The 14627-nt window shown below is 38.0% G+C and overlaps 1 protein-coding gene across 5 annotated transcripts in view; it reads left to right on the plus strand.

Moving 5' to 3' along the window:
• The window catches only part of LOC126091939 (histone acetyltransferase KAT6A-like), a 54392-nt gene extending 40748 nt beyond the window's left edge, over window positions 1-13644 (plus strand). For all 5 annotated transcript variants that reach the window (XM_049907260.1, XM_049907265.1, XM_049907263.1 and 2 more), the window contains exon 9: window positions 10581-13644. In XM_049907260.1, coding sequence (XP_049763217.1) covers window positions 10581-10908 — 328 coding nt within the window. In that variant the 3' untranslated portion in view covers window positions 10909-13644. The remainder of the gene's footprint in view (window positions 1-10580) is intronic.
• Window positions 13645-14627: the final 983 nt, after the last annotated feature.

Below are 14627 nucleotides of genomic sequence, written 5' to 3' on the forward strand. Positions count from 1 at the left end.
AACACAGACATGAAATACCATAAGTAAAACCAACATATTTTGTGACTAACTGTTTTTCGATCCAGAAAGCAAGCCAAATTGTAAATATCTTTCATAACAGACTGTATTTGCAAAAACAGATTTGAAATGCAATCAGTGTATATAAAGCAACTATGGATAATGTGCCCACACAAATGAAGTTAATTTCTCAAACTAATTTATAAACAGTGTAGCACGGCATTGCCTTCAAAACTTTTGGTTAGGCAGCTAGTTGGCATATAAATTTGTACTACTGTGGTAGGTGTGGGCTTCGTATCTGTCTTGGCTGCAATAATGTGTTCACTGTACTTTTCACAACAGCTTACCTACATTCTTATTTTCTTATTGATTATTGAACCTACTCCTGTGTTACTCCTATTTGTTTTGTATTTATAACCCAGTATTCACCTGAGCAGAAGTCCTGTTTCTTACAAGGGAAACTCCCCATCATACCTCCCTCAGGTTTAGTGGTCAATGGCCCAGTGGGTAGCCTGTCAAAAACTGAACACAGTTCAAGCATAAAAACAGGAAGAAGTTGTACTGAACTGTGAAAAAAAAAAAAAAAGAAAAATAGAATCAGTGACCAGTCCAAGAACAAGAAGTGCGATAAATAGCAGTCTGAAACAGCAATGGCGTCGTGGGTAAGTGGTCGTGATATTGGACTTACAAGCGGATGAGACGTGTTAAAAAAAATCCCTCGTGCCAAACCCCCCCATCCCCACCCCTCACAATATTATGAACTAACCATTTGGTTACTGAAATGTGTGTTCTCTTTTTGCAGTCTTGGTAGTTATAATATTGTAAGTTGGTTATAGAAAATGAGTCATGTGGTAAGAATAGGTTATAATCGCAAATAAATGTGATGAATAGTGAGAGCATGCTAAATACCACATAGATGTCTCATAGAAATGAAAGCAACAAATAAGCAGGAGTGAACTATGTTACAAAAAAGGAATTAAAGAGTCAAGACTTCCAGAACAAAATGCAACTTCAAAAACACTAAAAACATTTGTTTTGACAGAGTACAGAGAAACTGTTTGATTGTGAAACTGTTGTGTTCATTTGTTGCAGCTTATGTGACCAATTATTGTGTTTTCATCATTTCCTTGAGAGTGACAAACTATTGTGTTTTCATAATTTCCTTGGGAGTGATCATATTCACATTCATATGAACACCTATCTCGGGCAAGGAGGCATATCTCACTACTCACTCACAAGTCACACAAATTAAGTGCGTTGATAAGAGATTCCTATCATAAAACACATGTGCAGCCACTAATGCCTTGTATGTGTTTTCCAGTGGAGGATTCGGTTGACTTGTTGCTTTGTCATCAAATGTTTGCAGTTCCCTTTCAAAAGTCACTTTCTTTTGAGAGTAGTTGTGCAGAATCAACTGTCATTACAGGTCCCAACCTTACACCTTGCTGTTGCAAAAGGACATTACACCATGACACACACACACACACACACACACACACACACACACACACACACACACACACACACACACATATATATTTGAATAAAGCAAACAGCGAAGAAGAAGAAAAATTTGGCACGAGGGAGGTTTGAATACAGCAGTTAAACACCGTAACCACTTAACCACTACACCATTTACCTTTCCGGCTGCTCTGTATTGCACTTCTTGTTCTTGGACCATAAACTGTTCTTATTCCCCCCCCCCCCTCCCAATGGTCCAGTACACCTTCTTCCTTTCTTCATGCTTGATCTCTGTTCAGTTTTTGATGGACTGTCCACTGGGTCCTCTTACCACTAAATCTGAGGGGGGGCTGCAATGGTAAGCGTACCACAAAGGTACTAAGCCAAAAAGAGGAAGTGAAAATAAAAATTAAGGTACACCATTTCTTTTTGTTTATTTTATTTCTTCATTTATTGTTAAAATGTTGAGAAACAATAAGTGGCATGTTTAGAGTACGTATAATTTAACCTTTTTAAGCAGATACTTTATATCAGTAAAACAGTTTGTAATTTTGATTAGACATATAATGTTAAAAATAAAATTTGCCCAAGAAGCTTCCTAAAAAAAGGTTATCGTCTTATATTCAGGGTCATCTTTTACTTCGGTAAATACAGTAAAACAGCATCTCCAAGAATTATTTGCTCTTTTATGGCCCACAGTTTTCCAAGTTGTTGACTGTCTTTTCGGACAACATTATGAAAGAAGTATCTAGTAGGACTTACCATTCTTTTCTGGAATTTTTTTATATATGGCATTATCTGATAAACTGCAAACTGGTCATTGGTCCCTTTCCTTGAGTATCTTTTTAATGGAGTGTGAGTTCTTCAGTGACATACCACTTACAGTCCCCAAATAGTTTGCAAAGTGGGCATTTCTGAAAAGGAAGCGGCGCCAGTGGAAATAATACAATTTAGATCTTTCAAGGATGTTTTTAGGGACATTCTACCCAGTGCAACTGCAACAACTGTGTATAAACACCAGTCTTATGACAAGTACCATATTTTACCGACATTTTTACCGTTCTTATTATTAGATTGCAGAGTCAGACTAAAAAAGAATCTAGTTTATAAAACTAAACTGACCTTTAACTCGTGAAAAATTGACATCTGATCTTTCTGGCACACTTGTTTGATTGTAGGTCATTTTAAAATTCCCTTCATTGTGAATTCATGTTGGTTTCATCCATCATCTGTTTGTTCCATTTTCTAATATACACTTTAAATGGTTTATTTATTGAGATGTTGCAATTGTGAAGTAAGTCCTCCTGTAATAACAGCAAGCTCCGTATTTCCCTGTCTCAGTTTCTCTTTCACAGAAGTTTTCAAATGACTACTAAACCAATCTAGCACAAGAAGAGAACTCTTCTTCAGTAAAGCACTGTTTCTTCTCTCCCACTCTTTGAAGCCATATTTTCATACCAGCCACGTCCATCCAACTCTTTTCCTGTATGTGAACACCAGCACTTGCTGGTATTTCAGGTTTTGGCATTGTTTTGCGCTTGACAAGGATCATTGGGTTTAGTACCATCAGCACAACCTGAAAGGACAATGGTGTAGGACATTTTTCATGTACCCTTGTTCTTTTAGTTACAGTTTTAGCACCTTTCACAGCAATAGTTCTGTTACTTGGCACGTCAGTTGTTTGTGGAGTTTCGTCCATATTTGTTATTTTGCTTAGTTCCACTGTTTTTCTTTGCATGTTGAATAATAAAACAATGGATAGATAATGTTTTCTCTTCATACTCTCGGGACATTGTAAGATACTTTGGTTTTGGTGGACTTGCTAGTAAATGACACTTGATAAACCTGTAGCACCAACCAACTCCACTCGTAACATCTGTTAAGTTGCACTGTAGCAGTAGCTTATGAGCATGCGTTTGAATTATTTGTGTATTAATTCCAGTGCCATTTTGATGGTGCCCTTGAATCCATTTCAATACATCATCTTCTAGTTTTGGCCATTTTGCATTCAGTCCTCTTTGCACATTTAGTCTTCCTCATTTTTCTCAGTTCTTCTTTACTAGCCTGCCAATCAGGAACGTTTTTTTCTATTGGTGGAGGGCTGAAATACTGCTCAGCTGCTCTGTTTTCATGTTCTTCTGCATGTGCTATTACTTTAAATTTATAGCCCACATCACACAAATACCTTTTATTTTTTTCCATTATAAATACTGTACTGTCACCAATAACACAAACCACTTCCAGTTAGAGACAGTTTAAGCAAGCTTGTGAATCCTTGCAACTCGTGTTCGGCGCATCAATACACTGCTGCTGCCAGTTGTGAATCCAGTGTTACCAGATAGGGAGAGTTTTCCTGTGGCATTTAATATATGGCCATTTTTAAGAGTGGTGGGAATTTTAAATCAAACACTGGACATTTTTATATTGATTTCAAGTGCATGTTATAGTTTGTAAAATAAGGTAGGAAAGAACAAGCTTTTATATTAAATCAAAGCTACAGGTAATTCTACAGTAGTTGTCATTCAGCGTGAAAATAATAAAAGTTAATTCATGAAAATATTGTGTCCTTAAATCAGTTAGTAGAAACATTGTCATACTACAGAATTGCTTGTAGAATGGATTAAAATGACTTCATATGGAAGGAAATGCTTAAAGCAACCAACAGTGAAATACAAAAGAAACTGAAAAACAAGAAAAATCTGGTGAAAGGATGGTTATGGACCAGAAAGCACTCAAGATGGGTGTTGTAAGAAACACTGAAGAGAAAGGAAATAGGTTATAGAGTATGCTTTCTGTATTTCCTATTGCATTAAAGTAGTACCATGTGAGAAAGCAAGCAGATCGTAGAGGGTGTCCAGGCTAGAGGCATACAACAGCATTTCTTTATATTTCAGTACCTACTAAGGTTCATAACTTTATTCATCCAACATTGTACACAAGAGCCCAAACATTTTTATGCCTCCAGAATGAGATTTTCACTCTGCAGCGGAGTGTGCGCTGATATGAAACTTCCTGGCAGATTAAAACTGTGTGCCCGACCGAGACTCGAACTCGCAGATCGTAGAGGGTGTCCAGGCTAGAGGCATACAAAAGCATTTCTTTATATTTCAGTACCTACTAAGGTTCATAACTTTATTCATCCAACATTGTACACAAGAGCCCAAACATTTTTATGCCTCCAGAATGAGATTTTCACTCTGCAGCGGAGTGTGCGCTGATATGAAACTTCCTGGCAGATTAAAACTGTGTGCCCGACCGAGACTCGAACTCGGGACCTTTGCCTTTCGCGGGCAAGTGCTCTACCACTGAGCTACCGAAGCACGACTCACGTCCGGTACTCACAGCTTTACTTCTGCCAGTACCTCGTCTCCTACCTTCCAAACTTTACAGAAGCTCTCCTGCGAAACTTGCAGAACTAGCACTCCTGAAAGAAAGGATATTGCGGAGACATGGCTTAGCCACAGCCTGGGGGATGTTTCCAGAATGAGATTTTCACTCTGCAGCGGAGTGTGCGCTGATATGAAGTTCCATGGCTGTGGCTAAGCCATGTCTCCGCAATATCCTTTCTTTCAGGAGTGCTAGTTCTGCAAGTTTCGCAGGAGAGCTTCTGTAAAGTTTGGAAGGTAGGAGACGAGGTACTGGCAGAAGTAAAGCTGTGAGTACCGGACGTGAGTCGTGCTTCGGTAGCTCAGTGGTAGAGCACTTGCCCGCGAAAGGCAAAGGTCCCGAGTTCGAGTCTCGGTCGGGCACACAGTTTTAAAATGCCAGGAAGTTTCATTTTTATGCCTGTTCATGCAGTTCAGTGTGGGCACTATTTATAGCTAGGCAAATATTTAAATGGTACTCCACCTCTTGACATATGTTCATAAACATGACAGTGCTGCGGCCTCTACTGTCGTGTAGAGCTATTGTCTCAGAACTACAGCATCTTGCACTCCTGTTCTGTAAGCAGTGCCCTTGATGAACACTCACCGAAGTCCAGTAGGCTCGGGTTGGGAGACCAAAGGGGCTAGGCAATGGGACCCCGACCCTCCACCCCCTCTTCCGATCAAACACTTGGAAAATGTCTCACGGAAAAATGTGGTAGCATCCCCATGATGGTGAGGTGGGGCACCATCTTGCTGAAAAATGAGTTGGGAGTCATCTGTGGAACTACATAGTTGGCCAGCATGTCGAGTGGGTGTGCCCTGTCAGTGACGTGCATGCGCCGTGCGGCTCAGTCCTGTTCATGAGGTCCACATCTTTGAGAATGGACATCTTATCAACTGCGTATTTACCCAAAAACATAAAATGTTGAATTGTTTTGTTATAAGGATTTGGTTGTGTATACCTCTAGCCAAACACCCTGTATACCATCTGTACTGCGGTATGCAATATTCTATGTGGAGATGGCAACTGACCAAGTTGATTTCAGTCAATACTTGCATAAATTGCTTAATCAGTAACCACTATACCAGTTTTAACTGACTACTTATTATCAATACAAATATTTCTCCATCAAGTTTTTTTTTCCCCTTGGAGTTGACATTTAATGCTTAAACTATTTCCTCTATTTACCTCATATGACAGTTCTTTGGCTTCAAGTTTTTCCACTCGTAGCATTTGAGGAACTTGCTTCTAATGAAATTAACAACATATAAAATACTAACTCCCACAGATGTAAGAAATGAAAATGAGCAAAGTCACAAACCATTACACTACAGTCTGAAACTGAATTGTAGTTCAAGTTTGGTGTGCCGTTGTGGTGGGGTGGAGATTTAACAACAGCAGGTGGTTGCAGTGACTGTAGCTCTTGTGAGATTTGCTGAGAGTATGTTGTGCCTCCCCTGTGAGCCTCACCCCACTACTCGCATCATAGCTGTAATTGCTAACGTAATTTTGGACTGAGTATAGGGATAGGATGTGTGGAAGTGAATCGTGGGTTGTGGGAAAAACAGAAAAATAAGACAATTGGGGTGTTTGAGTTGTGATGTTACAGAAGGATGCAGAAAATTAAGTAAACTGACAAAATAAAAGAAATAAGGCAATTCTCTACAGAATTGGTGGGGCAAGGAGTATAGGCAGAGGTCTTCGGAAACAGACAGTAATTGTTACCTTGTAGATACGAGCATGTGCTGTAGGTATCCACTACCTGTCTGCAGAGACCTGCAATAATAATTGCTTTGCATAATGGGCAATCAAAGAATTTATGTTTCAAGTATGCTAATCGGGCAAAATTGCTGTGAGCATTCTGATAATCATCCTACTGATGCACCAAGTTAAAGTTAGCCATTTGATAAAACACTGTGTCCTGCTGCATGAAGTAGTCTGTAACCGCCTACTGCTTGTCCTCACCTGATGGGAATTGTTGACCATTGAAGGCCCTTTTTAAGGGCTTGAATGCATAATAATTGCTTGGGAAGAGATCAGTACTTACGTGTGAGCGTTAAGTGTCTCCCACTTTAGTTTGTGTAGCTTCTGCATTACAACATTTGCAATGTGGGGATGTGCGGTATCATGAAGTGTCAGCCCCTTGGTACAGTTTTTCCACAGTGAACAGACATGCTGCCCTATATGCATTCTTCTTTCTCTGATGGCTGTCTACCAGTGTTCGTTTTTGCATTTGACAGCCAAGAAAAGAATAACAGCATGTTGGTCCTATTTGGATGCATTTGGTAATAACGTTGCATAGTTCATGTTTCTGAATTTACCTCGCACTATCGGAAGGATACAAATGCCACACTAATCCCTTACCTACTTGTTGGTGCTTATATACCCACATTGGAGTCGTGCTATGTTGCTTATACACTGCAGCTGTGCACTCAAACAGAAACTTTTTGATCACCCCATGTAATTAAAAATTAAAGAACAATATCGATGCTTGTCATAAAATTATGTTACTTGCAAGTAGTGAATGGGATTGCACTGTTGTATTGTTACCTGAAAACTTGGAAGGGGCCCAGGTTAAGCAAGAATGGCTGTTTCTGTTCGTACCTTCTGGCAAAGTGCGTTTGAGCTACATCCAAGGGAGACGCACCTAGTTACTATGTACCTACTGCCACGATCTATCGTGCTGTCTGTAAAGCTTGTTCTGGATGACAGCCCTGGCCACTAGCCACCAGAGAAGTAAGAGTTGCCAAATTTCTGCTGCCTTCAGTTAACACCTTCTAGTAATAGGATAACCATGAAATGAATGTGAAGAGAGACGTAGAGGTTCTGGAAATCCCTCAAAATTTAAATGCAGCTGCGACAAAAAACTCGTCCATCTTGGCAGTAAAGACATGGATTTTTCAAAACAGCACAGTCCCCGATTCCCAAGTTCGCAGCAGTGAGTGCCAAGGTATTGCTGCCTCATCCAACCACCATTTCAAGAAAGTGGGAGGAAACCGCTGATTGTCTGCGTGTTTCAAGAGAGATAATGAATGCTTTCAGTTATCTAGAAGGGGAACTAAAATCATATCATAAAATAAACTACATGGGAGTGAAAGCACATCACATTAACATTGAAGAAGGAAAACTTGAGGGTAGAGTGTTGTGCACCAGAGATTTCAAGAGTGAGATTAAAAAAATGAAAAAAATATTAAACATGAACTGGAAAAGATATCACGTCATTCTGTTTATTCATCACTATGTAGAACATAGTGTTTGTTGCCAACAGAGGTCCAAACATTGTAGCATTTCGTCAATATAAGTGACTGCTGTTCAGCACACATCCTCAGTACTGCGCTAGAACACACGACTCAGCGAACGTCAGCAGTGATGCGAGTTACACACAGCAGTTAATAAATTCTTGTTGGGCTGTCACAACTTCTTTAAAAGATCTGGCTTTCAGACCCACCAGCAGAAGTCACAGAAAGGAGATGTGGACATACAGACACACAGTGAGGTAGCAAATAAGACACACTTGAATCAATCAATATATAGTAACTAGAGTTGAACCAAGACAATTTAATTGACTCTGTGGACAAAAAATTTTGGAAGATTTAGTAAGGTATCTGACACAATTTAAAAATGCCTCCTTTGAGATATTTTTAGCGTCTTTGCTATTCCTGACCAAGACATTTAACTACGAAATCAGATTCATGAAATATTACGACACTAAATAATGATGATCCATTAAGTGCCTATCTAAACTTTTTACATGCACGACAGTAATAATATTCTGGAAAAGGCTGTTCCAGCTTGTGGAGCATCGTACACTGTATGAACAATCAAAAGTGGGAGCATTGTTGCATGCTACAAACAATAAAATGGGCTGCCACAGCGGAACTTTGTGATCTGTCAGAGATGCCTTACGTGATCACTGATCTCGTACTTGGAGGGAGCTATAGCAATGAGCCCTCCACAGAGCCGCTGCTCTGACATTCACTGCACCTTACTTTCACCATGTCAATAAGGAACTGTGCCATATCAAGAAATTGTTTCCACAAGCTGACAACGAAATAAATGTCCAAGAAATAGAAAAGCAACTGGAATCACACAACAGAGGAAAGTCCACTGGACCTGACGGGATACCAATTCGATTCTACACAGAATACGCGAAAGAACTTGCCGCCTTCTAACAGCCGTGTGCCACAAGTCTCTAGAGGAACGGAAGGTTCCAAATGATTGGAAAAGAGCACAGGTAGTCCCAGTCTTCAAGAAGGGTCGTCGAGCAGATGCCCAAAACTATAGACCTATATCTCTGACGTCGATCTGTTGTAGAATTTTAGAACATGTTTTTTGCTCGAGTATCATGTCGTTTTTGGAAACTCAGAATGTACTATGTAGGAATCAACATGGATTCCGGAAACAGTGATCGTGTGAGACCCAACTCGCTTTATTTGTTCATGAGACCCAGAAAATATTAGATACAGGCTCCCAGGTAGATGCTATTTTTCTTGACTTCCGGAAGGTGTTTGATACAGTTCTGCACTGTCGCCTGATAAACAGAGAAGAGCCTACAGAATATCAGACCAGCTGTGTGGCTGGATTGAAGAGTTTTTAGCAAACAGAACACAGCATGTTGTTATCAACGGAGAGACGTCTACAGGCGTTAAAGGAACCTCTGGCGTGCCACAGGGGAGTGTTATGGGCCCATTGCTTTTCAAATATATTTGTAAATGACCTAGTAGATAGTGTCGGAAGTTCCATACGGCTTTTCGCGGATGATACTGTAGTATACAGAGAAGTTGCAGCATTAGAAAACTGCAGCGAAATGCAGGGAGATCTGCAGCAGATAGGCACTTGGTGCAGGGAGTGGCAACTGACCCTTAACATAGACAAATGTAATGTATTGCAAATACATAGAAAGGAGGATCCTTTATTGTATGATTATATGATAGTGGAACAAACACTGGTAGCAGATCACGAATGTAAAATCACAGAGATTCGAGCGCTTACGGAGGCTTTCTGGCAGTCGTTCTTCCCGCGAACCATACGCGACTGGAACAGGAAAGGGAGGTAATGACAGTGGCATGCAAAGTGCCCTCCGCCACACACCGTTGGGTGGCTTGTGGAGTATAAATGTAGATGTAGAACTATCAAAGGTAAAATGACTTGGTTGACAAGATGGTTGAGGTTCTTTGTGTGTGTCATGGCTACTGTAAATTATCTGTGGATGTGTAAATGGAACTTGAGGATGCGGAAAACATTTTTCGTATCTCTGCAGTCCTCTAAAGAAGGCAAAAACTTGTGGGAAAGACAAGGGTTGGAATCTGTATCCAACAAATATTGAGAATGTTGAGTATAAATACCCCTGTGGAATGAAAAGACTAGCACAAGATATAGAGTTGTAGGTACTATCATCATACTAGTCATAAGACTGATGACAAATGACCACAAAATCCTGCCACAGTCATTGGGAAAACTTGTTTGTTGCTTCAGTCTTCACTTGACAAAAGGTATCGGGTGATGGATTGCAGCAGGCCAGATGCCTTAACCTATTTTGTAGTATGTGTGATTTTCTTCCTTTTAGTGCAAAGAAGTGTAATGCCATGTGAATATTCTCATAACTGGAAATAAGCTTAGGAAACTTGGGTGAAGTTTGTAGTATAAACATGGAAGTTTGACATCCAACATCATTTTTGCTTATGTCGTATTCCATAACTTTCATGTAGTGTTATTTTTTAACTAAATTTGAATTTCATTTTTTTCTTTTTTAGGTGTAATCTGTGTTCTGCACAATATCCTACGCAACAAGGCCTAACACAGCATCGACAGACTTTCCATAAGGAATCATTAGGCAATACAGAACTGGTCATACCAGTTGTTGACTTGAAGCAAGCCGGTGCACTTTCAAGACTTGCAAATCTTGGGGTGCACCATTATGTTCCCTTGAGCCAGCTAAATAGCCCACAAGGTGGCTATTTTGGACTTCCTTTAATGTCCGTGGATGCCAGTGGGCGTGTTCTTGGTTCTGTGCCAGGCATGACGGGTCTTAGCACTGGTACTGTGTTCAACCTTGGTCCATTGAGGCAGCTACCACGGTAGTTCCTTTTTTGTTCTGAAGGACTGAAAATGTGTCTTTGTGTACATGACTTTTGTGATATTATTCCACTTCTGCTTTTTGCTATCAAGGTATTTTTTTATTTACCTGCAAATGATGGCACATTACGGAGACTGTACAAAAAATTGTTGATTTTTTATTGTTTGTAGTTTTTATAGTTATTTTGTTTTTAAGTATTTTACAGTGTATTTCACAAGAAAGAGACTGATCCAATTTTGTACAAATTGTATGTTTGTTATAATACTGAAAAATGTAAAATGTGTAGATCTGAATTATTATTGCATAATAATTATATAAAATGTATCTCTGCTGCACAAGTATTTTTAGAACTGCATGTGAGCCACAAGTAAACAATTAGAGAACAGAATATAAAGTATTATTAATCTAGGTGTGTCTGCAATGCATTTTGTAAATTCTTGTCTGAATGGATGAACTGTGATGTGAACAGTTATAAATGACTATGCCGTTTGGTAGGTAACATGTTTTCAGTAGATATATTTCCATGTGAACATCCTGTGAACTACTTGTGTTTCTGTCTTTTACTGGAGTCATTTTTGTATTTATAGATTGCCATGCATTTCTTAGTGTGAAAAGTGTAAATCTGTTTTGGAATGTGATAACTGCACTGTGTTAACATGTGCTAAGTGAAGAGTGGTATTTGATGGATAGTTGGAAAAGATAACACCTCTTGTCATGTACTCACTGAAGATAAAAGTTCTTCACATGGTGCCTTATTGTGCCTTTATTGATGCTGCTAATTTGTTAATCATAAAAACTGATTGTTTAATGTATTATTTTCATTAAGAAGTGTGCTCATGTATAATTATTCTCAAAGGTGAATAAAGCTTCATTGAAGTGCAAGTTTCCAAAACACAGATTTCCAACAGTTAGGAAAATAGGATCTCACAATACTTTCTGGTTACAGCAGTGTGTGTTTTATACAATGGATGGATGTCAGCTTAAATGCAGAAACACCATCATTTTGTTTCATGAACAGTGTTCTGGACAACACACATTCGGTTATAGAACTTTGTATGGAGAGCGTAATTACAATGACACTTGATGGAAAGATTATCTTTATAGACTGGTCAGTGTGTGTGTGTGTGTGTGTGTGTGTGTGTGTGTGTGTGTGTGTGTGTGTGTGTGTGTGTGTTTGTGTGTTCTTCAGTGATCAAAAATTAAAGAACAGTTTTTAGGAAAAATCAAAATTTTTCTTGTTAGCCTGAAAATTAAAATGTGCAGCCTTCAGTTATGAATAACAAGTTCATTATATTCGTCCCCTTAAAAAATACAGAAGTTACCTACAATGTTAATAGTCCATATATCAAGTGAATAGTTGTTAAGTGATTAATCATAAAGGTAGTTGTAAAATCAGATGGCGAGGACAAGTCAGTCTTTAATTCTGAGTTTGCCATCAAAGTGAGAATGGGCAATCACTTATGCTAATTTAATATGAACTGAATTACAGTTTTATTTCATAAATAACTTTCCTTTCTTGCAATTAATTGATGAGATCCTTTGATGAAAGAGTTCATCAAAAATGTGATAATGTTGGATTGTTCAGTGTAATTTTTGAGAGGAGAAAGTACTGAAGGTTGCATGTATTCATTACAACATTTTTCTGTGTATCAAACTTGATTTGTAATGTGCACTCTTAGTTACTCAGATTTGTTTTTTTTTTTTTTTTTTTGTAAATATTTTCTTTCCATTGAGTCATCTGTGTAAACATCCTGTGTATTCCAATCTGCGTTACGCTGAAATGGACAGTGAAAGGCCAATATCTGATACATCTGGTGCTTCTGGGAGAATAGGGATGCAAGGAAAAGTTCCTACCATAGTGATTTACAGTATGTTGCTTTAATCTCTTTAAGTGTAATATGAGTAACATGTTTAAGAACAGGAAAAGGAATGGAAAGGTGTATATTGGCTACCATTAAAGTTGTATGCCATGTTATGATTTGCAGATTAAGCACTTCTGTGTACTGGCAAGGAATTTGAAAAGCTGTGTAATTTGCAAGCAGGTTCTTGTGGTAAATACATGGTGACTTATTTATTTGTACCATATTCGTATCTTTCTTGCTTCTCCAGCTGACTTAAAAATTATAGTTTTATACAATTTGTGTTTTGAAAATTGTAATTACAATTTGTGTATTGTATAGAAACTAATATTTACTTTAAAATCTTAAAGTAAAATACAAATTTTATGTTGTAATATTGATGAATCCCAGGGAGGATGTGTTAAATGAATGTCATTCATCATTTGTATTGAAGTGCCAGATTTTTTTCAATTGATGGCTATGTTGAGATGTGTGTTTTAATGCATGTTATAAAGAGAAAACCATAGAGCTGTATCAGATGTACAGATTATTTGCTGTTAATTTCTGGCAGCTAAAAAATTTATATTAACAGTACATTATTGCATATGCATGTATATGAGAGTTTTATTTCTGTTCATTGACACTTGCTTTATGTGCATTTATTTTAAAAAAAGTTATTATTTTTCTAGCGGATATGAACATTCTTTGTGTTCACACATGCAGTTGTGCAGAGTTATTCCAGTATGATTTACGAGACAGATTGTTGTCTTTGAACATTTTTGATCTTCAAATTTTTTTTCTTTTTTTTCCTCCCCCCAAACATTTGTACACACATAATCTCATGTAACTCTCATACTGTCATATCAGTAATAAAAATATTGTAGCAAATTGCATGGACCAGAATGACCTTCAAAATTATTTTGGTATAATTGTTGATTTAGGGAAGGAATAAGTAACAGATACATTATATTCTTCATTTTTGACAACTAGGAAGAATGAATAAGCTTTTATTATGAAAGTGGTTCAATAAGAAAGATAACAGATATGTAAATAACCTGTGCAAATTAAATTAGGTGTCTGGACAGAAGAGATGATCAAAGCTTTCACTGCCACCTGTAGAGGAAGGTAACTTTGCTGTTGCACTTCAAAATATTGTCACTGGTGTTGACAGATGGATACATAGTAGGTTATTGTAATATGATGTGTATTAAGGTTCTTTGGTTTAAAGGAAATGTCCCAACTGCAATTTATTGCCAAGTACTCGGAGTTCACATAGTGAGAGTGATTTACAGAGTGAGAGTGCAATGTCATGAATGCAGATGTGGTATTGGTACCTGGAATATGATAAAGCATAACGTGTACTTGGCGAGGAAAGGTCAGGCCATGAAAATATGCACTCCTTAATATGACAATGTGTGCTACACCAGATGGTTCATTCAAGGCAATCATGACATTCACTTAAGTCAGGTTGCATATGAATCAATGTCTCCATTGACAGTTTAGTCAATATCAGCAACATAACGGGCTAATGGAAGGCATGCTCTTACTGGGTACCATGGTAACTCTCACAGTGGGATCTTAAAACACTAAAGCTATTTACACACAGTAATTGCTGATAGTGAGTATGTAGTGTGAAAGTGTGGTAATGGTAAAGTTATTGGTTTGAATCTCAGTAATAGCAGTTTTCTACTCTACTTTAAATTCCAAATAAATTAACAAATGCAAATGTTGAATAACAAATATTGAATCAAATTTTTTTTATTAAAAATACCTAACTGTTTCTAATTATTACGCACATGAAAATTCGAATATTCATATAAAAAAAAAAACTCGGCACAAAAGTGTGAAATCAGGTAGAAAATAATATATTTCCGTATTCTAGTGAT

Source organism: Schistocerca cancellata, chromosome 7, assembly GCF_023864275.1.
Source record: "Schistocerca cancellata isolate TAMUIC-IGC-003103 chromosome 7, iqSchCanc2.1, whole genome shotgun sequence".
Classification (NCBI taxonomy): domain Eukaryota; kingdom Metazoa; phylum Arthropoda; class Insecta; order Orthoptera; family Acrididae; genus Schistocerca; species Schistocerca cancellata.